Raw genomic sequence first — 27,486 nt, 5'->3', positions numbered from 1 at the left:
GACTGCTGACAGTCTCAAGTCTCAACACTGAACATCTTCCCCAAAAAATGTCTGAAGGCTGTCCGCCCTCTCTTCCTCCGGCACATTCACACTTGTATTAAAAAGGCAGCAATTTTTCTGCAGTCATGCGTTTATGCACGCCCTCCATAGGCCTAACTAAAAAGTAATTAAATTGAGTTCTAATGTTGTTTGTGGATTTTCTCTGGACTCAACCCTCTCTGAACTAGGTTTCGACTCGGACTCGAATGAGCTAGTCTCAACTACTCACATTAAATTACCACCCACTAGCCTATGACATGCAGAAAGAGTTCAAAAATACCCACACCTGTCTGCAATAATGCAAACACCACTCCACTCGCCCAATCAAATATATTACAGACATTAATCCATTGTTACAACAGCAAGAAGCCAAATGAAAGACAGATGCATCACCCATGAAAGCTATACAGTAGATGGCGGTAATACTCCTAAGGCGTGAGCAGAAGACGACGACGAAGAAGAAGAAGAAGCGCCATGTTAGCTAAAATTCAAGAAACGGCAGGTAACACATTGAATTAAACATGGGATTTTGAAGTAGAAAGACTTAAATCGTATTCTTGTAAAACGTACTCAAAATTATCTTTGTTTTATTTACGACTCGTTTCAAAAACATATTTTACGGTGTAGGTGGAGCTACACGTCTGTGTCTGATTCAAATAACTGGAAGATTCAGCCATTTTAGACGGGCCTACTGGACTGCGCTTTTTGCTGTTCTTGAAAGTCATAAGCAATATAGACCGGTATGCTTCAGCATAGTATGAATCGTCTAAATAATTCACCAATAAATGCTGTTCAGTGTAAATAGTTTTCTCTCTGTTAGTCGGCTCATAGCCTACTGTAACGTTAGATGTTTGGTTGAGGGCGCGCCTCAGAAACGGATCTGTGACAAACACTCGGAAGACATTAATAACTGTACGGATCATCTATAACCACTCAACCCTACATCAGGATGAAGAGTACACTTATCCTTGTTCTTTTCCCGTTATTCGCGCTTGGTAAGTCCGCTTTTGAACATAGCAGCTGCAGCACTTTCGGTTTCGATTTTCTATGCGCATTTTCTCTTCCTTACGTTATTTTTTCCCTGTTGTGTTTATAAATATAATAACCGTGATACAATTTTTTCCAATGTGTACCTCATGTTTTTGTGACTACATCGCCTAATTATGTTAATCACAGTAATGGGCCTATTTAATGCAAACTGTTACAGTCCGTGTTATTTTATAAAATATTTTTCACCACTCCACTTTATTTGGAACCCTGCTATTTGCTTTAGGCTATTTTGTAATACTATTATATAACAATATTCATTCATTTTAATGTAGTCTGCCGCAAAATCACAGGAGATTTCCATGTGATCACTCAAGCGAGACTTATGATTTCTGAGTGTTTTATAAGTTTCATCTCTGGGTAACTGTTTCCCTTTTGTTCTTCAGGTGTGTTTGGTGATGAAGTGTCAGTGAATGAGGGAGGTTCAGCCACTCTGCAGACCGGTGTTGAAATACAAAGTAGTGATTTGATAGAGTGGAGGTTAAATGGAAAACTTATATTTAGAATAAGTGGTTCAGAAGTATTCGATAACACTGGAGGGGCATTCGGAGGCAGACTGGGGGTGGATAAACTAAATGGAGATCTCAAGATCACAAACATCGAAACCAGAGACGCTGGAGAATATAAACTACAGATCAGGAGCACCAAAGGGTCGTCATCGAAGACATTCAGTGTCAGTGGTGAGTATGTTTTTTAATATAATGTTATTTACGTAGTTATCACTCTATGAACAATTTAAATTCTCTGAAATGTGTAATTTTACAGATGCAAAATCTGTACTGGCATTTAAAGCCACAATATGTAATCTTTCGCCGCTAGAGATTGTAGGCGTAGCTTGATGATGCCTTGATTTCGCGGAGCTTTTATAATGCCACAGATGAACGCTCCCAATTCTTCGCTCATGCGTATGTGGGGTAGCACAGCGCTGTTCTATCATATTAGACATGTTATTTGAGTGTGTTGAAAGTTATGTTATACTGCTACTCTGTGCGTTCGCTCGAAGGCTGCTATGAGACACTTGTTCACACTGAAGTAAGCTAGATCGATATTAGGCATGGTAAAACCTGGTACTCACTAGTGCCGGGTGGTATGAGGAAAAATTTATATCATGGGATTTTTCAAAATTATACTGGTTTTGCTGTATATGACGTATTTTTTCCCCCATGCATGACCGGGTGTTAACCTCATTTTCTACTGATTTAGAGAGGAAATACTGCAGTAGATCGATTAGAATGCCCTGTTTTACTGTCATGATGAGTGAATATTGTAGAAAAATTCCACATTAGAATTAATAAAGGTTTGCAAAGCCCCACAAAATGATGCTGTGCGGACACGACAACCAATAAAACAGACTACACACTCATTAGAGACGCATGCATATTAAAATATGACCACAGAAAGAAAAAAAAAAACAGAGTTGAGGGCACATTAAGCACTTTAAATATCTAACCCTATAAAACAAAAAACCGATGCCAAAAAGATGAGAAACACTGAAGAACCTTTAAAAGATCTAAGGATATTTAATACATTTAACCTGTTAAACTGCAACCCCACTTTGGGGCTCACAGCTGAAAACGACCTACCTGAATTAAAACAATTATAGCTCCTGAGAACAGTGTGCTACAGGCACAATTAAGGTATCTTTGGAAAGAAGACACTTGGGACTCTACTAAAAAGCAATCAGAGTTGATAATTCTCAAACAGATAAAAAATTATAATAGTTGAAATGCCTCAAAAATTATTTGCACTACACAGAATGTTGTATTATTTCATGTAAAAATATATGAAAATAGACCTGGAGGAATCCAGTTCAGTTATGGATTGAAAGCCACACGACTTATCAGTTTATATTTCAAGTTTGAGGAAGATATAATGAAAAATGTGGTTCCTGCAAGCTTTTTTCCAAGACTATGTCTGTTCCATTTCTCCCTCCGCCTGCTTGAGGCACATCCCCAGAAATGACATCTCCCAACTAAAACAATTGCAGTTGCTAAACAATTTGCACTACATGCACAATTTAGACATCTTTAAAAAGAAGACACTTTACAGTTTATTACCCAAACATTAAAGTAGAAAAAAACTTAGAAAGACAAACAGTTATAGAAGTTGAAGTGTCTTGAAGATGATTTGTGCTACAATGAACACTTTATTATTTGATGTAAAAATATATGAAAATAAGCCTGGAGGAATCCAGTTAGTTAATGAATTGAAAGGCAAAAGTCTCATCAGTTTATATTTAAAATTTGACGAAGATATCATGAAAAATGGGGTTCCTGCATGCTTTTTTCTAAGAATATGTCCAGGTGCCAAGAAACCTACAGGAGACTTGATAACCTAATGTTATGAAGTGTACTGCAAGCTGTTTTAGCCATCATATATGATGCTTGAATGCTTTTTCAACTATAAAATAATAGGCAGAACCATAAGACTTTGTATTAGTGATTTATTTGTACAACAGAACTTATAAAAATATAATAAAAATGAAATATTAATAAAAAAGAGCTAAACTTCTTTGCAACTGAAAATACAACAAGTAATATAAGTATAATAACTATAAATATAACTAGTAATATAAATAACAATATAATATAAATATATAGCTATAAAAACACACACAATTTGCAAATGTAAAAAAAAAAAACATTTACTGGCCTTTTACTGGCGGATTCAGGTCTACAACAGCAAGTGCAGATCTTGAAGAATCTGAAAGCGTTCTTCTCTTTTCTGCTGGTTGGCTGGTGCTTGGATGCCATAGCTCATCTGAAGACTCAACCTGATGCCTGTAGAATGGCAAGGAAAGGAATGAGAATTAGCACTGCATGTCCTATTTCTGTATAGTTTGCCCATTCAATCAACAATCACACTGTCATCATTCACTCTAATTACAGGCCATCCCATGAACAATGAAACTGATGGGCAGTCGGTTAGACAGCATTCATATTGACGGCGGCCCATACATTCTCACACAGCCCAAGCATCAATCTAACGGCCGGCTATACAGTGAGCATTCATATTGATGGCCACCTATACATTCTCACACAGTCCTACAATCAATATAATGGCCGGTGAAACAGTGAGCATTCAACAATCACACAGATGGTCGGCCGTCCAGAACTTTTCTTTTTTCGTCAATTTGTTTTTGTAGCACAGGGGAAAAAAAATGCATTTTATATATTATATATATATATTTTTTTTTTTTCTGTGTGCGCTAGAAAAAATGCTAAATATCAGTATATGTATAATCTATACTGGTATATTGTAATTTTTCTAGCACACAGGAAAAACATAAAATAAATACAGTCTCAATATATATATATATATATATATATATATATATATATATATATATATATATATATATATATATATATATATATATATATATAAACAATTACATGTGTTATATATATATATATGTTTTATTTACACACACATGGGGAAAAATTATATATACTTTTTCCCCATGTGTGCTAGGAAAAATGCAAAATATCAGCATATGTATAATGCATACTGGTATATTGTAATTTTTCTAGCACACAGGAAAAACATAAAATAAATACAGTCTCAATATATATATATATATATATATATATATATATATATATATATATATATATATATATATATAAACAATTACATGTGTTATATATATATATGTTTTATTTACACACACATGGGGAAAAATTATATACTTTTTCCCCATGTGTGCTAGGAAAAATGCAAAATATCAGCATATGTATAATGCATACTGGTATATTGCATTTTTTCTAGCACACAGAAACAATAAAATACATACATTCTCACACACATTCTCAATATACATAAACAACTACACATAGCAACTCACCGGTATGTTATTGGATCAACTTCTCTGTCAACAAGCACCGTCACCGCTGTGTTCACTCTCCTTTTTCACATCGCTGCTTCGAGTGAGCTCAAATAAAGCATCTTCACCACAATAAAAACTTCTTTTGACGATCCATTGGATAATACATTCCGTCCAGTTAGTAAGATTAGCAAACAGTTACTACAAAGAGACCTCTGTTTGTTTACTAGCGCGTTAGCTTTTAGCTGTCAGATGGGGGGTGTCAGGCTCGCAGCATCTCGTCGGAGATAGCGCCACATTGGCACATTCAGATGAATAAATATTCACGCCCATGTGACAAACATACACATGCAAGGTCTCGTTGGAATCGTGTGCTCATTGGCTACATTTTCTGTCAGTCATGACGATTCAATGCTTTTATTGGCTCCAGATAAACAGACATTATCATTGGATGAGCACGTCATGACATCAGATAAAACGATCGCTATGGTTGGATATTTTTGACTATATCGCGGCTATCTTTGCATGTTTTTGAGTGGGGTTAGTTGGATTTTGTTCGTAACATTCTAAGCTTTAAACCCATGCCACTTTATTCTACCGGGAGACTGTTTTTGGTGCATTATTTTATTGCATAACAGTCTAGTATGATACTTCGCTCCGCAGAAATGCAATGTAAACAAAGGATTAACCATCAATATTACACCGTTATTGTTTCGTTGGATTAAAATGCTCTATGGGATGTTATTCAGTGGACCCTCACCTTTCCATTCGTTCTGGAATTGTTTGCAATGGATGCGTGTGTGGCTCGTAATTAGGACACTAAAGGTATGTACTCTGTTTTTATTTATAAAATCGTTGATGTGTATTGCTTACATTGATGCAAAAATACAGCCGTTATAAGCTTTTCAATGAAAAACAGTGGTCTGTCCTCGATGCTTGAGGTTTAGACCTTTAGAATGATATATAGTTTGTCAAGATTAATGATGTTTTTTTACGTTAAATCTATTAACAAACATTACACTCGTGCTAAAAATAGCGCTTCAACCCGTGCACGCGCTCATGAAGCTTATCAGGTTAAGCAGGGGCGTAAATCACGGGGGTGGGACAGGACCCCCCCCAAAAAAACATGCTGAGTATTGTAAATAATATAATGATATATACTTAAAATAATTGTGTAAGTAATAAAACAATACAAACGCAAAAGATACAAAAATGCATTTTAAGTTTAGAAACATTGAGTCCCCCCTTGCCCCACAGTGGTTTGATCCACCGCGCACCTCAACTAACGTTACCCAGACCGTAAAAAACTACCACACAAGTTTGGGGAGAGAACAAAGACAGCAGACAGCAGTTGTGAAACTCCAGTAAATAGTTAGAGAACAGACACAACAACTAAAAACTGATCGTGTCTGCTCAATACAGCAAGAGCCGAACGAGAGTTGCGACTCATGGCACAAAAGCAGCAGGACTGGAGTCAGATTTCATCACGAGAGCGAGGAGCTGACAGACAAGATGAGATTGCGGAAGATATGGTTTCAAAACGAAATGTAAAAGCGCCATTTAAGGGAGTGTGTCATTATACTGTTTTGTTGCTGTGTTTTTCATTAAAGGGTTAGTTCACCCAAAAATGAAAATTATGTCATTAATTACTTAAGGCCAATTTATACTTCTGCGTCGAGTGCACGCAGAGGGTACGGCGTACCCTACGCATAGACGCGTTGGATACGCCGTACCCTGACGCGCACCTCTCCAAAAATGTAACAACGCGTCAATTCTACGCGGACCGCAAGCGCTGTGATTGGAATAAAAAAATCTGCGATAGGAGTGTGTGTGTGTGTGTGTCCAGAAATTGGATGATAGTTCCTTACGTCTGCTATAACACAATATTTTGCAGTCCAGCGATTCTTTATGGTAGTAAATAAATACATAGATCCGCTGAGTATAGTTTATTTATTTTCTCATTAAAACCAAAGATGTTAATCAGTAATTGTATATCAAGAACAGGGACACATTAGGGTATATTTCGTGAATGAAGTCTCCGCAACAGCAATCGATTGCTCGAGCCACCGCTACTGAAAACAGCGGCCACGGGCTCCGCATGATTTCACAAACACATTCCAGCGCCATATCGCCTTATTTAACTTTACTAATCAACTAGAGATGCTTAATTTGTATTAGATACAACAACTCAAGCTGCAAGAAAAGCCGCTCTCTCACTGCTGCTGATAATCCGACATGAATGTACAGATTCTACACAACAAGCTGCTTCTTCTTCGGCTGTTCTCTTGATTACACCATCATGCCCGAGGACACTGCCTTCTAGCGTCTGCATGTGGAATTGCACATTGACGCAGACAACAGCGCAGAAGTATAAATGCTCACGACGGCGTCGGCTACACGCGTAGCCTACGGCGTACACTCGACGCAGAAGTATAAATTGGCCTTTACCCCCATGTCGTTCGACACCCGTAAGACCTCTGTTCATCTTCAGAACAAATGAAGATATTTTAGTTGAAATCCGATCGCTCAGAAAGGCCTCCATTGGCACAATGCACTTTACACTCTCAAGACCCATAAAAGGTACTAAAGACGTCGTTACGTCGTCCATCATTACAGTGGTTCTACAATAACTTTATAAAGTGACGAGAATAGTTTTTGTGCGCAAAAAAACCCTAAATAACGACTTATATCATGATGACCGATTTCAAAACAAGGCATCATGAAGCTTCGAAGCGTTATGAATCAGTGAGTCGATTCAGCGGTTTGAATCGCCAAAGTCAACTGATTTCAGCAGTTCCGAATTCCGAATCATGATTCGACTCGCTGATTCATAGCGCTTTGAAGCTTCATGATGCATTATTTTGAAATCGGTCATCACTATATAAGTCGTTATTTAGGGTTTTTTTTGTGCACAAAAACTATTCTCGTAATCCACGGAACAGGCAAGAAATCCAAAACCAGAGACATGAAACCAGGGAAACGCTCAGAAATGCAGTATAGACAAAACAAGACTTAGCAAAAAATGATTGACAGAGTGAACATGGTTTATATAGGCTGGGGTAATGGGGTAATGTGACACAGGTGCAAACAATGAGTGAAGATAAGTCCGGGCAAAGGATTATGGGTAATGTAGTTTATGATGAAGTGACAAGTCCGGGGTGGAGTGCCCTCAGGTGGTAATCAGGGGCACTCTCACTGGTGATTGTGACATAGCCCCTCCCTCAAAGGAGTGGCTTCCAGACGCTCCTAAAATTGGCAAGGAGGGAGGTGGAGCGGAGGCAGACCTGGGGGCGGGATGGAGGGCCAGGCCTGTGAAGTGGAAGAGGGCCTGGAGACTGAGGCAGAGCAGGAGGCCAGGATGGAGCAGACGACCTCCACAGCAGCGCAGACGAGGTTGAAGACCCCCACGGCGGAGCAGACGACCACCACAGCAGCACAGACGAGGTTGAAGACCCCCACTGCGGAGCAGACCACCACCACAGCAGCGGAGACGGGTTTGAAGACCCCCATGGCGGAGCAGACCACCACCACAGCAGCGCAGACGGTCTTGGAGACCCCCACGGTGGTGCAGGCTGAGCAGGTGGCCCGGTTAGAGTCCTCTTTGGACTCGTGACAGGAGACGGAGTCCTTTCTGGGCTCGTGACAGAAGGAGGCGGAGCCCTCTCTGGGCTTGTGACAGAAGGAGGCGGAGCCCTCTCTGGACTCGGGACACGGGCCGGAGCCCTCTCTGGACGCTGGTCAGTGGCTGGAGCAGCCCTCTCTGGACGCTGGTCAGTGGCTCAAACACACAAAATGGCCATTGCTGTGACGTGGAGAACAGAGGACAAGAGAGCAATCTCTGAGATGGATGGCACGGGTACTGGAAGGCTTGAGAGCACCGAGGCCTGTGGGCTAGATGGCGCGGATCTAGGGATGCCACTTGCACGCACCGACGTCAGTGGTGTGTCCTCCAAGCTGGATGCCAGTCTCACTTGCATTGGGACCACCTTACTGGTTCCATGTTCAGCGTTCATGACAACCCAGAACTCTGCCTTGGTGTCCAAGGCAACTGGAGACTCTGGCATAGCATCCATGGTAGCTGGAGGTTCTGCCATGGCAACCATCTTGCCTGAAGACACTGGTGTGGCGGCCATCTTGTCTGCAGAAACTGGTGTGGGGGCCATCTTGTGAGCAGATTCAGGCGGGGAAACCACAGGACAGGAATGTGCAGAAAACATGGGACTAGCAATCATCAGCACTGGACATGGTGAACACTGTGATGGACCAAGCTCTGCAGGCTTTGGAGCTTGATGCACGGTGCCCCCACCCAAAAAACGTTTAGGGGAAACTTCCCCCTCTACTTCCCCAACAGTGTAGGAGGACCCACTTAAAAACAGTGCATAGTCCAGAAATTCACTGAAAGAACTTCGAGGAGCTTTGTGAATTAATATGTCCTTGAGAAGAGGGTTAAGCCCATAACAGAAAAAGTCTATGAGAGCACAGTCTGGTAAATCAGAATCATTAGCAATGACCAGGAACCTCTGAATGCCTTCTTCAAAATTGCAGTTACCTTGGCGCATACGGACTAGTTCAACTGCTGGATCCATATTGGCGAAGTCTTCTGTGACGTACTGCTCTGAGACAGAAGGTAGAAGATCCAAATGCAGCTTTATTCAGAGGGTAATCCACACTCGTAGTCAACAAACAGGCAAGAGGTCATAACAGGTAATCAGTCCAATACAGCAAACAAGACAGGAGAGACAGGCAAATGGGTAATCCACGGAACAGGCAAGAAATCCAAAACCAGAGACATGAAACCAGGGAAACGCTCAGAAATGCAGTATAGACAAAACAAGACTTAGCAATGATTGACAGAGTGAACATGGTTTATATAGGCTGGGGTAATGTGACACAGGTGCAAACAATGCGTGAAGATGAGTCCGGGAAAAGGATTATGGGTAATGTAGTCTATGATGAAGTGACAAGTCCGGGGTGGAGTGCCCTCAGGTGGTAATCAGGGGCACTCTCACTGGTGATTGTGACAAGTGTGCAATTGCGCGTCACATTTTTAGGGATGCACCGAAATGAAAATTCTTGGCCGAAACCGAAAACCGAAAAAGAGGAAACCAAAGCCGAAAACCGAAACACATTATGCCAATTATTAGTACCATTGCATTTATGGCTATGACTGTGTACTAACTTAACTCAAATCAAGGCATTGCGATTGCATAAATTAATATTAAAGTTTCAAAGAATAAATCAATTACAAATTATGCCAATATTTATTTAGCACATTGCAACAATGCACAGTATACAATAAAATTCAAACTAAAATGTTTAACGTGACCCCACTCATTTGTACATTAAATAATAATGTACAGGCCTACAGAAAGGTTTTAAAATTAAATGTTCTTATAAAAACAAAGTGCATTTAGGTCTAATGCATTTAAACATTTTCTCTGTAGGACTACTACAAGAAAGTGCATTAGGTCTAATAATCAACACTCAAATAACATAGTACGCAAACATGTAAACTTCACATAAGGCAGTTTTTGCAATAACTTCTAAATCTGATTATAAAATAGTTTTTTTTATCCAATTCGTTGTTGAATTGTGCACAGTGTCTGTGTATAATTCATGACAGGTTTATTTAAACATACATGAAATAATCAAGCAATCATTAACAGGTTAAGTAGAATATAATGAATATAACGGCTAATATAGGTCATATATTTAGTGAAAGAGTTGATTTACTCTAGTGAATAAAATTCTGTGGACACTGAATGACTGCCTGAGGTAAATGTGATGCTAAAGTTAGTTTACAGCAGTTATATTGACGTCTTTTCACCGTTGAAACACTGAGCGATTACACCACACGTGAGTTGTAATGTATCCTCAACACACCTTAGATGTTCATTCATGTTTATTCTTAAAGAAGAGATGATCGATCGCGTTCACACACGCGCGCGCCGCCGCTTGAACTGTGATTTGATTAATGATGCCACATTAAAGAGCGTCAAAACGGCATTTATCGTTTGAATTTCGTGATACATGTTGATCGATGTTGGTGTGGGAACTCGGATTGAAGTGTGTTCCGCGCTTAAAACATACCCACTGTTAAAGATTGCATTGGGAAACCGTTCGGTTTCACAGTGAAGTCTGTTCCTCTTCTCATCGAGAACATGAACAGCTCTGAGCTCTCGCTATCAGTGCTTGTGCATGGAGCAGACGTGGGTGTTTCTCAGATATACTGAGATACGTCCACACCGCAGACATGTTGCTTCAGACAAGCACGTGCAGGTTGCGGTTTCTGTTTGCGTCATCACAACATTTTGGCCGTGTTGTTTCAGTGATAAAAGTCTTTCGGCCGAAAATGCACTTTTGGGCCATTATCGGCCGAACATTTTCGCTGGCCGAATATTCGGTGCATCCCTACACATTTTTGTATACTTTAACCACCCCTGAGGATAGTGGGGGTTGCGTTATTACTTACACCGTTATTTTGGGGGTCGTGGGCTGAAAAGTTTGGGAACCCCTGCGATAGATGATATCGAAGGGTTATTTACAGCTATGTTTGAGTTGAACTTGAGCAGTAAAGGGATGTGGTGGTGACTGACAATGAGAACGCAGAACACAATCTGTCAGTTTTGTGGTAGAAAATCAGAAATTGTTTTCTTGTAAAAGGTACTCCATTAATCTTTGTTTTATGAAAAATCGTTGTTGTTGTTTTTTTCAGTGTAGAAGCATTTGCTAGAAGCCGAGAGCTCTGTATCTGCTTCACTGTCAGTGTTATTAATGACTGTCTCTCTTCAGTGGTTCCGGTTCCAGGTCCGTCTCCACATGATTCAAGTCTGTCTTCGGGTGCTATAGCAGGGATAGTCATTGGTGTTCTTGCGGCGCTGGCTGCAGCTGTTGGTGGCATTTGCTATGGCTACGGGAAAAAGGGACAAATCTGTAAGTATCACAGCTGATATAGCGTGAGAATAATACTGTGGTGTAGATCGTAGTCAGGTTTAAACCTTTCTGTGCCTTTGTTTGTAATTGTTTGTGGTTTCCTTCCAGCAGCATTAGAAAGAACTATCATTAATACTCAAATATTGAAGATGGCAATGTAGTGATATGACCGATTATGAAGATTTAATGAACAGGAAGCTGGAGGCAAATGTGGAGCAAATTCTTTGTTCATTTGTTATTTTTTTTGTAATCTTATTTATGTTCCATATTTCTCTGTTTCTACAGTATGAGCTTCTGTGACAGATATTGACCGTCTCTGGTAAGTAACTCAAATATTTCAGTGTAATACATTCTCTTATTATCATTATTAATGATTTTAGCAATGTGTGAATTGTTTTGATGAAGGATTGTGAGTTCGGATGACTAGACCGATCGATTATGTCATTGTTTTTGTTCTGTCCATCCGCAATGTTTTAAAGGGTTAGTTCACCCAAAAATGAAAATGCTGTCATTAATTACTCACCCTCATGTCGTTCGACACCCGTAAGACCTCCGTTCATCTTCGGAACACAAAGGAAGATATTTTAGTTGAAATCCGTTGGCTCTGAAAGGCCTCTATTGGCACAATGCACTTAACACTCTCAAGACCCATAAAAGGTACTAAAGACATCGTTACAAAGTCCATCTCACTACAGTGGTTCTACAATAACCTTATGAAGTGACGAGAATAGTTTTTGTGCGCAAAAAAACCCCCTAAATAACGACTTCTATAGTGATGACGATTTGAAAACACAGCATCATGAAGCTTCGGAGCGTTATGAATCAGTGAGTCGATTCAGCGGTTTGGATCGCCAAAGTCATGTGATTTCAGCAGTTTGGCGGTTTGACACGCGATCCGAATCATGATTCGACTCACTGATTCATGAGGGTAAGTAATTAATGACAGAATTTTCATTTTTGGGTAAACTAACCCTTTAAATGTTCATCACAAACTATAAAAACACATTTCACTGCAATGAGCTATTCTGAATCTTTTACTTAAAGGGTTAGTTCACCCAAAAAATTAAAATTAGCCCATGATTTACTCACCCTCAAGTCCTCCTAGGTGTATATGACATTCTTCTTTCAGACGAATACAATCAGAGTTGTTGTTTTTTTTGTTTTTTTTAAATGTCCTGACTCTTCCAAGCTTTAGATTGGCAGTGAATGGAGGACAACATTTACAGCCCAAAAAAGTGTATACATTCATTATAAAAGTACTCCACACGGCTGTGGGGGGTTAAATCGATGGGTTTGTGTAAGAAAAATATCCATATTTAATAGGGATGCACGATATTATCGGCACAACATCGACCGATATGAAAAAATAATGCCGATATGCCTTGCCGATATGATAACGTGTTGATGTGCGCCTGCAATAACTCACGTGTGCAAGGAGTGCTATAGCGATAAGATCGCGTCAGCAGTGTGGCCATTCTTGAAGTGAAAACAAGCAAATACATTGCATTTACGGTGATTTTATATTGGCAGTTTTTAAATGCTGCCTTGAATTTTTGAATGCGCGTACAGAAGGACGTGACTCGATCACCTCTAATAAATGAGTTGTCCAAGCATGAAGGATCATTGATGGAAGTGCTTGACATCTGTGTAACAAATATAAAAAATCACAAGTAATGCACCTAGATTTTCTTTAATGAAATTGTTATGAGCCTTTGCTCTTCCACTGGTTTTACCAGGTTTTCACAACAAAACTAGCCCAAAACAAGCCCAAACGCGTCTCCCAACTCTCTAGCCTGCGCAGCAGCCTCCACAGCAGCAGTAGCCTCCTCCAGGTCCTAGTGCCCGCCCTCTAGACTGTTATATATATATATATATATATATATATATATATATATATATATATATATATATATATTAATATATATTTATATATATATATATTAATATTAATATTAGTATTAATATTAATATTAGTATTAGTGCTGGGCGGTATACCGGTTCATACCGAATACCGGTATTTTTTTTTTTTAATGATATGAATTTTGATGATACCGCTATACCGGTATATGTCGCTTAAACGACGTTCGGAACGTGGCGCAGCGCGTCATTGTTTGAGAGGGGACCCATTTCATTGATGCACTGTATTAAGGGCAGTCAGAGCACAGTTGAGATTGCATTACAGCACAGCCTATGGCTGAATCCTATACCCTCATTCACTATTCCCTACGTTATCACATTTGAAGGAGTGAATGAAAACCTGCGTGAAGTCGGACAGCAATGTGTGTACATCGGCTGTACACTCGTTATTGCGGTGCGATGTGGGATAGAATGAGTGCACTCAACAACGTCCACTAGGGTTTCGGACACCACTACAAAGCGCTGTCCCCTCAAATAATGCCCCATTTGAGGTTATGGGGGCGATTTCAGATTCAACCCTTGATTACAGTTGAGAATTCAAACTACACGCGGCGCGCGAGAGAGAGTGTGAGAGCGCCGTGATGAGATTAACAGCGTTCTCCACATGGATCATATAGCACTGATATAGACCGGAGCGATCGCATTTACATTTTTTATGGACATATTTCATATACTATAGTGCTCTAGACATGAACCAGATGTGTGTATGTGCGCATATTTCATCACGTCTTATTAAAATGAAATGTATGCACTGATTACACTGATACAACCGCCTATGTCTGATCACGAACGCGCTGACATGATGGATTATTCTGCTACACAGAAGAAAATGATGTAAATTAATAAATAAACTGACAATTCAAAGAAGAATTGGCCAAAAAGTAACTGCTTTATTCTTTCTGTGTTAAACTGATGTGTGTCATTCGTTCAGCGAGTGCTCTTAAATGTATTGCAAATATCCGCGTTTCTCCCTTGTTTTAGCAGTTTGTTGTTATATAAGGTTAGATTTTTTAAATGCTTAAAGCTACACTATGTAACTTTTCCGTCCACTAGAGGTCGCCTGTTCAAAACAAAGGCGTAGTTTGATGACGGCACGTTTGAGCGCAGAATCTCGGGACATGTGGTCTTCACCTCACAGCCGGTGGAAAACAGTCAGGATAGGACTCGGGCAGAAATCGTGTTCATGGATGCGATTATTAACATTACTGTAGTATGAAGCAGAGCAGGAGCGAGTGTTGTGGAGCTGAGCAAGGCCGCAGGAGCGATTGAAGAGCGGGACTGTTATTATGGCATAGTCGCTGGCGGGACTTTTATTATGACACGGTTGCCGGCGCTACTTCCTCTTTTCCAGTCATGAGTCTGAGGTAACGCAACTCTGTTTATCGTATTAGATATATCTGAGTGTGTTGAAAAGGAAGTTATGACGTTCGCTCGGCGGCTGCTTTGACACTTATTCACACTGCAGTGAGAGTAAATTGTTTCACTGAATAAAACCGGAGACCGAGGGTGACGCAGATATGACGCAATCGACAGGCGACTCCCTCACACGCATAGCTCACACGTCCCGGTTCCTTGGTTAAAATAGCAATTTTCTCATGATTTACAAATAGTTTAAAACATTTGGGATATTCTAAGTACTCAACTGAACAAAGTATATAACACTGGCCTAGTGGTTTCTGGATATTTTACTGCAAAAATCCTACATAGTTCACCTTTAAGGTGCCCTCCCTCAACTTTTAATATTCAGGTGTCTGTAAGTATGACTCTGAGTGTGTTGCAGGTCTGTGTTTTATTGGTTGTCGTCTCTCCACAGCATCATTTTGTGGGGCTTTGTAAACCTGTATTAACTCTAGTGTGGAGTTTTTCTACAATATTAACTCGTCATGACAGTAAAACAGGGCATTCTAGTCAATCTCCTGCAGTATTTCCTCCCTCAATCAGTAGAAAATGCGGTTAACACCCTGTCATGCATAGGGGAAAAAATACTGTCATATACCACGAAACCGATATAATTTAGAAAAATACCGTGATATACATTTTTGGTCATACCGCCCAGCACTAATATATATATATATATATATATATATATATATATATATATATTAGGGGTGTAACGGTTCGCGTATTCGTACCGAACGGTTCACGGGGTGAGTTCCAAATGGAATCAGTATTCCCTATTTGATCATCCCTATGTGAGCAGGACACGCGTGTGCCGTATGTAGCAGTTTGGAATGCACTTGGCAAAGGGAGCGGCGTAAATTCCTCATTATCTTCAGCTGGGATGTTCCCGTGACAATGCAGCGCCAGCATAAATAAATATACAATTCATATTTTTAAGAGTTATATTACTTTTTATATACAGTATTACAAAGCATATTTTTATAAACATTTTAAAATAAAAAATGTTTATTTTTATTTGCAACAGTTAGGCTAAAAAAAAGAAAATGATGCAGATAAAACTGCGACATCTGCTACACTGTTGCCAAGTTCATACATGTCCGCAGGTTGAAGCGACCCCAATTGTGTGATATTTAGCACCGGGAATGCGTATTTCAGCAGGAAACCCTGTCAAAAAGACATATATTTTACCCCCCATAAGAGATTTTTACCAAAAAAACCCCACTGAAATGAGACTGGGCTTGTTTTGGGCTAGTTTTGAGTAGCGATTGGGCGGGTTTTGTTGTGAATATCTGGCAACCCTGATCTGCTGACGGACACTGTGCTGCGTTGTCACCGGAACATCCCAGCTGAAGATAATGAGGAATTTACGCCGCTCCCTTTGCCAAGTGCATTCCAAACTGCTACATACGGCACACGCGTGTCCTGCTCACATAGGGATGATCAAATAGGGAATACTGATTCCATTTGGAACTCACCCCGTGAACCGTTCGGTACGAATACACGAACCGTTACACCCCTAATATATATATATATATATATATATATATGTATATCAACTTAAATTAATTTGTGTATTCTACTTTTCATTTTATTACTGTAACAACAGCGCCCCCACTAAATATATATATATATATATATATATATATATATATATATATATATATATATATATATAAAAATATATATATTTAGTGGGGGCGCTGTTGTTACAGTAATAAAATGAAAAGTAGAATACACAAATTAATTTAAGTTACTTATTACTTAAAGTTACTTAAAAAAATGTGTCAATGCTCCACATGCAACATGGATTCTGTCTAGGGCTGCAGCTATCGATTATTTTTGTAATCGATTAATCTAGCACTTAATCGATCGATTAATCGGATAAAAAATTCTGTGTTTTTAAACAACCAAAACAAATAATGCATAATGAAAATGAAGAGGAAAAGCAATTTCATTTATTAATATGCACAACAGGTTTCATGCCTAGCCCTGACATCAAAGTAAATATCTTTTATGTAGATTTCTACACCTGCAGCATTTACCATTAGGCTACTAACAAATAATATATAATTTATGGGGTGAGCCTATTTGCTATGGTAACCTAGCAACCTGTGTGTGTGTGTGTGTGTGTGTGTGTGTGTGTGTGTGTGTGTGTGTGTGTGTGTGTGTGTGTGTGTGTGTGTGTGTGTGTGTGTGTGTGTGTGTGTGTGTGTGTGTGTGTGTGTGTGTGCGGCTTTATTGCAGTTTGGTACGGAATACATACATTCATTTTCAATAGAACGCTGTATTTGGCTTGCATCGCGGTGCATTTTAGGTGAAGCATCCGTTCGAAAAATCGCGTCACAACATCACGTCCCAGTGTATACAGTGAATGCTGAAATTATTGTTGCGTGGCTACATAAAAGTTTAAGCATATGTGATGCATTGCCACGATTGGTCTGACTGGCGCGAGAGAGAGGAGGGTGCATGCGTGTGTGTGTGTTACTGATTTTCTACTATTAAAGTTGGAATTTTTCCAACAAATGCAAAAAGTGCATTTCTTTGTGATTTTAAAATACTTGAAGGAAACGGTTCACTTTCAGCTGTTATTGTCTATGGAGCAGATTTCTGTTTGTTGTACATCAGATACAGATACATTAACACAGTAGTAGACCTACATTACATTTATTTGGATGCATTAATGAGAGAGATTGTGTGTGTGAATTACTCATTCCGTCTCTATTCATTATGAAGCTGTGGTTTGTAATTACTTCAAAGGTATTCAAATATATGCCTATAACGGTTGAGTTGAGTTTCTAAGCTACTTTAGTGACTTTACTTTAGTCACAGGACGGCGTTGACACTGCGTTTCTGCGTTGCTCTCCGTGCGCGATCTTCACGTGAAAAGAGGTCTGCCTTCTGGGCGCGCGCTCGTTGTCAAAGACGCAACACGGCTCAACTCTCCGTGTCACAGAAAAAAGCTGAGCACTGAACAGATAAGTTTTCCGTATTGTTGTTTTTGAATAGTGCACAATCGCTTCAATGTTCAAACTGGCAAGGCTTTAAAAGCATTTACTTGACAAACTTAATGAGGATGAAAGTGAAAGCGATCTGGCTTCGGGGCTTGCGCGTGCCGTGTGTGTGTGTGTGTGGGGCAGCTATAAGAACGGTAATCAACTTGCATAAACTGTGTAAAACATACAGTTACTATAGTGATTCTGGGCATCTAGAATCTAAACTAAATTTAAAATGTGTAACGCGCTATGGTGTGCTTCCTGAACATTGAACAGCGGTCCGTGTGAATCAGATCCCTGCACGTATAGTGCGCGTCATAGGAATTTAACGAGGCTTCGAGGCAGAATTTTTGCCTCGAGGAATTTTTGTAATCGAGTTAATCGAGTAACTCGATGAATCGTTTCAGCCCTAATTCTGTCTTCCGACTTTTTGATTTTGATTAATATGTGAATTAGGCTATGAGAAAGAACTACAGTGCTTATTTTGAAGGGGGAGGGCTCTCTACTCATTCTCTCTGTCACTCAGTTAACATGCACACCATAACAAGTGCAGCAGTCATCTACATCACTCATAAATCACAATAACTCATCAAGTTAGGCTTTGGTGGGACAAATTTGTTTTGGCGGCCGTCAAAAAAATTTCAATGCAGGATAATCCCTGACAAATGACTATAACTAAAACTAAAATCTAAATTTGCTGTCAAAATTAACACTGGTCCTACGTTGTCACGTAGAATACGGAAGGCGGTCCGCCGGGAAGCTAGATATTTTACTTTATAACGTGTTAAATATGGATAAATATTCACTTCCGAAGGCCTTTATTAACCCCCTGGAGCCATGTGGAGCAGTTATAGGATGCATAGATGCACTTTTATGGACTTCAAAACAGCCAGTCACTGTCATTGTCAGATTGTATTCGTCTGAAAGAAGAATGTCATATACACCTAGGATGACTCTAGGGTGAGTAAATCATGGGCTAATTTTCATTTTTGGCTGCACTATCCCTTTAAATCCTTTATTTGAAGAGATTATATTTATTTTAAATCATCTGCTCATTTTAAATAGTTTTTCAAATAACCTCTAAATGAAATTCTTATAATGATCAAAATATGTTAACTAAAATGACACTAACTTGAGATATTTAGAAAAAGTGTTCTTAACATTAACAATAATGTATTGATATTGTATTTATGTCTAATATTTCCAGTGGTCTTTTATTGGTCAAAGCTCTATACTCCCTACTGTACACAGGGCCAGCGCCAAGGGGGGGCGTGAGGGGGCGACACCCCCTCACCCGGACACTCTCGCCCCCTCAGATCAACCTTGAATTTTAATGATAAAATATTCTATTTAAAAAAATAACATTTGCAAATTGCCTTTTCTTCCTAGAGTGAATATTAATCTTAAATAGCAATATTTTAGTAAAGGAAAGTCTGTTAGGCAAAGTCGAATTTTGATTGGTCCGGCCATATTATTAAGTATTCTCCCCCATCCCCACCCTACGAACGACATATATACGTGTTGTATAATGATGTGCACAAAATATGCCTTTATCCACATTAGAGAATTTATATAGCCCATGTGCCTTTGTCACACTGAGTCGCACCTGCGCACTGTCTGGGTAAGACTTAAGTTGTTAAGAGGAAAAAAAACAAAACAAACTAAACCAATTTTTTTATTATAAGTTGTGTATTTGTTTATTATTATGTGCATATGTATTTAGAACATTTAGTTGAATGCCGTTCTCCTGTCGGGTTGTAGGCCTAGTCATGTTTGAATTTTTTTTTTTTACCATTTCGTTATTTTGGCTTGTAATTTCGTTTGTTTGAAATTTTGGAAATACAAATTTGAACTGTATTTAGAAATGCTTTTGAGATTAAAAACGTTGTGTTTAATAAACAAAATTAATATTGAAATGAAGACAGCGTTTGGAGTGGAGCGCATGCAAAATAATCTGTTCCCTGAATCCACGGCCTTTGTTGGTATTATGAGTTTACACAAATAAAAGTAGACAGTTTAAAGTTTATAATTATATCTTGAACTTATCTGTATGGCTAAAAATGACAGAGTGTGAGTTGTTTCCGCTGTCATAAAGGAAAAAATGTGTTGCCGCATGTATATAAATATATAATTTTTTTTTTTTTTTCATATGTTGATTATGAAAAGTGAGCAGCATAAGATAAACTTCATTATAAGATGTGCAATATGCCTGGAGACTTCATTGAGTTTTGTTTTGTAGAAAGTCTTTCTTTAAAGTGGTTTTTAATTTCTATAAATTGTAGCTATTTTAATTTTGAGTAAGGTTTCGTCAACTAAATGGCTGTATATTTTAGGGATGCACCGAGTCCAGGATTCGGGTTTGGTTTCTGCCGAACCTCCGAATTTTTTTCCACTGAACCCGAACCCTAGACTTGCACTATGCGCGGCCCGCTGGTCGGACGTAATGATGTCGCCGTTGAAAGTGAAAATGGAACTCAAGAACAGAAAACGTGGCAGTAGCTACTTTAAGTTAAAAGAAGGCGATTCAAGTCGAGCTACATGTTCAATTTGCAATGCCGATTTGTCTCGTGATGACGGACCCTAAACAACAGCCGCTGTTAAAATATTTGCATATGAAACATCCGAGAGAATACGAGTTGAGCATGAAGGAATCTACAGACAGCAGCCAAAATGTATTTTATTTTACCGTGCAAACAGTCGCATATAGATCAGATAAAATATAAATAAAAAGAAAAAAATACATAGGCCTACACTAAATATTTTTCACTTAAATAATTACCAAATTAAGATGACAAAATGAAAATACACTGAATCCGTAAGCTTTGAAGAACCGGAATTATTATTATTATTTTTTTTTAAATACAAATTTAAGGCCTAGGCTACCGCAATCCACACCTTGTATGTTTTTTGTTTGTTTTTTAAGTAACATGTCTAAGTGATGTGGGTTAGTCTGGAGCGCAGCCTGTTGACAGTTAAATCCGCGGCAGAAAACAACCTCAATCCTTCTGTCTCTGTAGCTCCTCCTGCGCTCTCCGTTGTGTTCTTCTTTTAAACGACAGAGGACGACTCTGGGTAATTTTTCTATAAACCATCAGGAAACAGCGGCGAGAAGAACTTACGCGACAATGTTTACTTTAGTAAACTTGACCAAAACCACAATATTAAAAGCTTTAACCAAGGCTTCAGATGGCACTGATGTCCTGGGAATACAGAGAGAACGCCTCGCTAGAGTGGCCAGCCTCGGGAAGCGCCGTTCATTTGCTTTCCACCAGTCAGGAGCTTGTGCTGCTGTATTTTTCTGTCAAAATGGTCCACAGTAAGCTTTTCCATTGCTTAATTTTGCGAGATATATCTGGTTTGTGGTTGCACACGTCGACGCGCTCCGTGAGTGAACAAATAACGCTATACAGCATATTTCTTAACCATGCATCAAAAAACAAACAAACAAAGCGTTAAAAACATTTAAACCGTTTAACTGGTAGTATTAATCTGTCAAAGTTCTTACTTTCGGTTAACGGTTAAATGGTCAATAGCATAGGCTACACTGCTGTGGACGTTGTTTACTTCGTTAATGTGTTTACTGTGATAATGGACTGAGGAGAAGGATTCGGTATTCAGTTTAGGATTCGGCCGGATGTTAACCAGTGGATTCGGTTTTCAGCCGAACCCCAAAAATCTGGATTTGGTGCATCCCTAGTATATTTAATAAATAAGAAGCAAACCAAGATCGTCGGGAATGTAGGCCTATTGACGTGCGTAACGAACCCACTGGAATGTTTCCGCGGCCTTTGAGTAAGCCCGTCTTTCTGTTTTTAATACACTTCTTGAATATATGTCTTAATTACAGTAGGCCTACTATAGATAGGCTAGTTATGATATTTGTGGCTGCACCAGGGTCCGCCATAAGTTACGCCGCTGAGGCTAATCATGAGCGGTCCATGGCACCTGTTACCCATGGCTATCTGTTAAAACTGTAGGCTAGGCTACATCAATAAATTATAACAATTTCGTGCTATGGGCACTGCCACTGATACAGGCAGCGGAAGAGCCGATTTTACACTGAGCTTGTTTCTGCTTTTCAAACATGGAAGTGTGACAAAGGCACATGGGCTATATAAATTCTCTAATGTGGATAAATGCATATTTTGTACACATGACATGTCCTTATTAGGAGAAACTATGTCGTTTTAACGACATAACATCTCGTTATTACGACATATTTGAGTAGAAAAAATATGTATGTGGCAGCAATGAACGTAATCATCGACCCCTTTCAGTATTTCACACGCTGGCGTCGGCTCTGACTGTACATCCAAAAACACAAGTTTTGTGCGTAATATATCTTTTATTTTTAAATGTGTTTCTCTTTTCTGACCTTGTTTTTGTCAGATTCCACTACATAAAGAAGAAATGATCCAGAGGACACAGACCTGCCTTTGGTGAAGGAAAACCTTTCCCACATCTTCAGTATGAAACCAAACAAAATCGTTATTCAAAATGAATCAAAACTTCTCATGTGAGCCACGTGTGTGCAGATAAATCTAATCTAAATCTCACATTTCCTTCCTTTCACTCATCACATATAATGAATGCCGGATAAACCACTTCCTGTTTCTTGTATAATCAGCCAAAGTATCTGATGAGAAATGTCATGTATAGAGAATAATAATGACATGTGACACTTACACTTTCTAAATGTTTCTAGTAACACATGTTTGTGCCACACATACAGTTTTTGCTCTGTATAAAGTTTGATCTGACTGCAAGAATTCTGCACATTTATTTCTATTTGCTTGAATCAAAATATAAACTGCACCTATGTTTATACTATACGACATAATTGCTCTTAATTTCAATTATTTTTCATCCTATCTGAGGTAAATCTGCCTTATTCTCTGATTGTGAATGTGAATTTAAACGATCTGATACGGGTGTTGGTTTATCGCTGTTTGAGTTTATTAATGTGATTTCTGATTATTTTTTTATAATAATTTTATTAGAGAAGGTTCAGCTTTTTATATTTGCTGTTTTAAGCCTAACATTTGCTTCACTTCACTGAATAAAATAAAATAAAATGTATTCTCAGTGCTATTGTTTTGTTTGTTGTAAAACAGCTTCAGTTGTGTGTAGCAATGGATGTGGACTTCTGACAAACATCACAATGTCCAATGGCCTGCTAGATTCAACTCTCTTGTGCTGGAGGGCCAGATTTAATAAACAGGCCAGATTAACATGAGAGCTCAATCCCATCAAATCACTGGAGGGAGTGGAAAGTAGGGATGGGAGAAAAGCTTCGAATCAATTGAAGCAAATGCTTCGCAAAATGATTCACTGTTTCGAAGCGTTCCACGCGCTGGTGACCCCTGCTGGACAGAACAGTGTACATGCAACAAAAACTCATGACAAACATGCATAAATAGGCTACTGCTTTTACAAACACATTGCAAATGTTTTATTGAAAGTATAATTCAGATGATCATCTAATACCATTAAATATTAAGTGTCTGTATAATATGTATTATTTTATCCATTTTCAGTGCTTGTTTTGTTTGTTATATGGCTGGGTCAGCTAACCAGAGACTATTAACTACTATTAATCCATGTAATTGTACAAATACCTAATTTAAACGCATAGATATACATAATAAAGGCTAGATGTCTCATCCGCGCTGCTGGCCAATGGAGGTCGACGTCCGCACCTGCCGGCCATCTTGTTAGTCAGCTGGCTCACTCGTAACATTGTGTTTTAGGTTTTAATGGTGCATGTACTTTTTAAATATCCATAACTTGCTCAATTTTCTACCGATTTTCAAACTGTTTGGTTTGTTATAAACGTCATAGATGTAGTTATGACACTGCATATTTATGAATAATTATTCATAATTTGTTCCAAGCATCCAGAATTATAGCCACGTTAATAACATTTGTAAGAAACGAAACCATTTGTAAATCAGTCACGATTTCAGCGAGATAAGAGTATTTGTGTTCGTGCAGATCACTCACGTTACATCATGTTACCACAGAGCCCGCCAGAAAGCTTGCCTGTGACAAGATGGCCGCCGATGATGACGTTAGAGACTCCGCCGTAAGACATCTAGCCTTTATTATGTATGGTTAAACGTCTACAAATGTATAAACCTCATGACAGATAAGGAAATAGACACTTCATACTCCGGTAATAGACACTTTTCTTAGTGAATCCCATATAGACTGTAAAAAAAAAAGATCGCCCCCAGCGGTGAACCATTGAAATTTCTAAACGTTTACTGAAATCACGTGACTTGGCAGGTTAGGAGGATTTTTAAAAAAAAATTTTTTTAGCTCAATACGTTAACAATGGAGCAATTCAGAGTTTTATTTTGAACTTGGACTTAAGTATAAAGAAACGCAGTCAGTGTAAAGTTGTCATATTCACAGATTCAAACTTCCCGGATCAATAGCTTGTGAGCTAATAGGTATTAAAACACAAATGACACCTCTTTAACGTAGATGACAAGCTACAACCTTATTTATTATTTATTTTTTTTTACATTGTTACGAATACGAAAACCAGCCTTATAATATGAGAGACAAGTCCGAAGGGACCGTCTGCAAAGTGCAAAACCAGAGAAGCGTTACTAAAAAAAATATGCAATGACTTCAATGTTACACACTGTACTGACTAGTGTCTCCAAATTGAGTTTACACATCAAAGCTCTCCTTCATACTACAACACTTAGTTTGATCAAATGTCTTTTTGCGTAATTTTATGATGATTTATTATTAAATAAAAGCAATACCTTAATTCACATTATTAAAAAAATATTCAATAACTTCACTGTTATATATTGTAATGCCATCAAAATCAGTAAGCAATTATCATGTAAAAGTTATGGTTGCAACTACTGTAGGATGTTAGCTGGGTATAGGCTACCAACATTTGTGTAAAGAATAAGCATATTGTGTGCTATTACTTTTCTTTTATTTAATAAAACTTTTAATAATTTTAGGTGCTATTACTTGACAAATTAAATGTTGTACCAGGAGAGCAGATGTGTGAAGTGAATTTGGTGACAGTGCATTTCAGTGAGGTTAGCTCAATATTTTTCTTTCTATAAAATCATAAAAATTATGTGTTGTTGTATGACTAGTAGGAGAGCTTGATGTGTAAACTCAATTTGGAGACACTACAGTGTGTAACATTGTAGTTTTTAACGCTTTTCGGGTTTTGCACTTTGCAGACTGTCCCTTCGGACTTGTCTCTCAGCACCTGCTCTGCTCATGGAGATCTTTTCAAGGCTCGTTTTAGAGGAAAATTAGGTTGTAGCTCGTTGTCTGCGATCCGGGAAGTTTGAATCTGTGAATTTGCCAACTTTACTGAACTCATTTTGTGCTGCTCGCTAACTTCCCTCCGTCTCTTTCCTTACGAAATTGTTTAATGCAGCATTTTATGTGTTTGGGTGGTTTTAAACATTTAAATTAATAATAATATATCATAGAGTTGTTTGTGGTGAGGTAAATCAAGCGCGATATGCAGTGCCAGTGACGTCACAATCGTGTTGCATTGTGGTATATGAAGCTGCCTGAAGTGTAAATGAAGTAGACTCACTCCCTTGGTCAAAATCGAGGGAGCAAGGGTCTGTCCATATAAACTTACCTTGTCCACTTCACGAAGTGGAACACACTTCAAAATGGCCGAACACACTTCAAAATGGCGGCGGGGATTACCCCGAGGGGAAGTTCGCAAGTGCGTGTCTAAAACTGGAGTGGAACGCAGCAATAAACATGAAATGGAACACACTTCAAAATGGCGGCGGGGATTCCCCCGAGGGGAATTAAGTGCTTAAGGAAGTTCACAAGTGTGTGTCTAAAAGTGGACCGGAAAGCAGCCGAAGTAAGCACTGACTGTTTTGCATGGGAAGTTGGAACTGAAATATATTTGCAAGGAAAGCAAAAGTTTCTCGGGGGAACGCAAAAGTAAAAAAAAAAAAAAAAAAAATCGTCCCACCCTAAATTTGTTCCACGTCCCTTTAGGGCCTCCGTAGAAACACGATCTGAACCACTATTTGAAACAAACAGTTTGTAAATGTTTCGAAGCTTTAAAATTAAAGAACACGGCTAATTTACATAATAACCAACCCAGAAAACATAGTAGGGGTTGAGCTCATAGGGCTAACGCTTTGTTCCTCAAAAAGAAAACACCAGATGGCGCAATTTATCAGTTCTATCAATATCATACACCTGATGATCCAAGTAGAAAGATATATCATTATATCCTCCTGGGACCCAGGGATAGACTTTTGTCCACTGTAGTGGACATTATATTTTAGTGAATGTCTCTGACATCATATGTCACCGTTTTTTCACCAGGATAACAACTTCTTCTTGGTCTTTAAAAACAGCTGACATTAATGTTTAGCACTCTTTTGGAAATATTATAATATTTTGTAGTTAATTTAAATCAGATTCATTTTCAAATAGTTTGTTATAAATCAACATCTCAGGAAAATGTTATGGGGTTTCTTATCAAAATATGACTTTCTGTTACAAAACAGGGCATTGATTAGATATTATTATGAAAATGTTGCTAGTTATTGCTCCCATTATTACACTTCTATTTTCATTACATGTTGCTCCAAGAACACATTAATATGCAAATTAGATGCAGTGTATAGATACATTGTATTGAATGGGAATATCCAAGTATGGCCATTTTATCCTCATATTGCATAAAGTAAAATGGTATATCAATGCATTCCGTTATATCTTTCATAACATAGTTCAGAATCATCTTTAAACAAAGTTTGGTTAAAAAAAAAAAAACCTGAAACCTAAAAATTGATTGGTGAATTAAAAATAAATTATATTGTTTATGACTGTACATGCAATTTCATGTCATTTTATTTTTTAAACAACTGAGTCCTGGTGTCAACTACAGAGGACATATCATAACATGATGAATACATTATATGTTTTTCAGTTGTTTCTTATGCTCTAACAATGTAATAACATGAAAACTTTTTTTTTTCTGTGTCCCAGGAGGATATCGGTAAATCATTTGTCAGTCTGTCTCTAGTAATAACTCCATGTTTATAGTATTTTATATGACTGAATCATCAATCCTGCTCATTTATTTTACCGTAAAACCTTGTGTCTCTGTACATTCAACACTGATGCATTGCACTTTAACCTTAAGATTTTAGGATTCATCATTTGACCTTATTCAACTCAATCCTGAACATGGTGTCCAATCAACTGTCATTTTTTTTTTAAAAACTTTCTATTCCATGTAGCCCAATTTTTAAATGTTGGAGGTAATCTTGGAAAGGGGAATCCCTTGTTAATCTTTCC

At 38.5% G+C, this 27,486-nt stretch overlaps 1 protein-coding gene across 2 annotated transcripts; it reads left to right on the top strand.

Moving 5' to 3' along the window:
• Nucleotides 1–296: 296 nt before the first annotated feature.
• Nucleotides 297–23,666, top strand: LOC307120754 (uncharacterized protein). Of its 2 annotated transcripts, XM_079807923.1 has the most exons (7): nucleotides 484–541; nucleotides 667–779; nucleotides 860–1,034; nucleotides 1,473–1,766; nucleotides 11,705–11,845; nucleotides 12,131–12,164; nucleotides 22,546–23,246. In XM_079807923.1, the coding sequence occupies exons 3-6, from the start codon at nucleotides 989–991 to the stop codon at nucleotides 12,133–12,135; spliced, it is 486 nt and encodes a 161-aa protein (XP_079664049.1). In that variant the 5' UTR covers nucleotides 484–541; nucleotides 667–779; nucleotides 860–988; the 3' UTR covers nucleotides 12,136–12,164; nucleotides 22,546–23,246. The 2 variants fall into 2 exon arrangements, with proteins under 2 accessions (XP_079664050.1, XP_079664049.1); XM_079807924.1 differs by lacking the exons at nucleotides 667–779; nucleotides 860–1,034 and having other exon boundaries at nucleotides 297–541; nucleotides 22,546–23,666.
• The last annotated feature ends 3,820 nt before the right edge of the window (nucleotides 23,667–27,486 follow it).

This window comes from Gobio gobio (genome assembly GCF_949357685.1).
Source record: "Gobio gobio genome assembly, chromosome: 24".
Lineage (NCBI taxonomy): Eukaryota > Metazoa > Chordata > Actinopteri > Cypriniformes > Gobionidae > Gobio > Gobio gobio.
The sequence above is the reverse complement of the archived record's forward strand: the minus strand, read 5'-3'. Positions and strand labels throughout refer to the sequence as shown.

Bases quoted from the DNA above. Each gene is read 5' to 3' on its own strand.
- LOC307120754 (XM_079807923.1), top strand. From the start codon at position 989: ATGAAGAGTACACTTATCCTTGTTCTTTTCCCGTTATTCGCGCTTG. The intron at 1,035-1,472 runs GTAAGTCCGCTT...TTTGTTCTTCAG, and splicing joins TTTCCCGTTATTCGCGCTTG to GTGTGTTTGGTGATGAAGTG. The intron at 1,767-11,704 runs GTGAGTATGTTT...GTCTCTCTTCAG, and splicing joins GAAGACATTCAGTGTCAGTG to TGGTTCCGGTTCCAGGTCCG.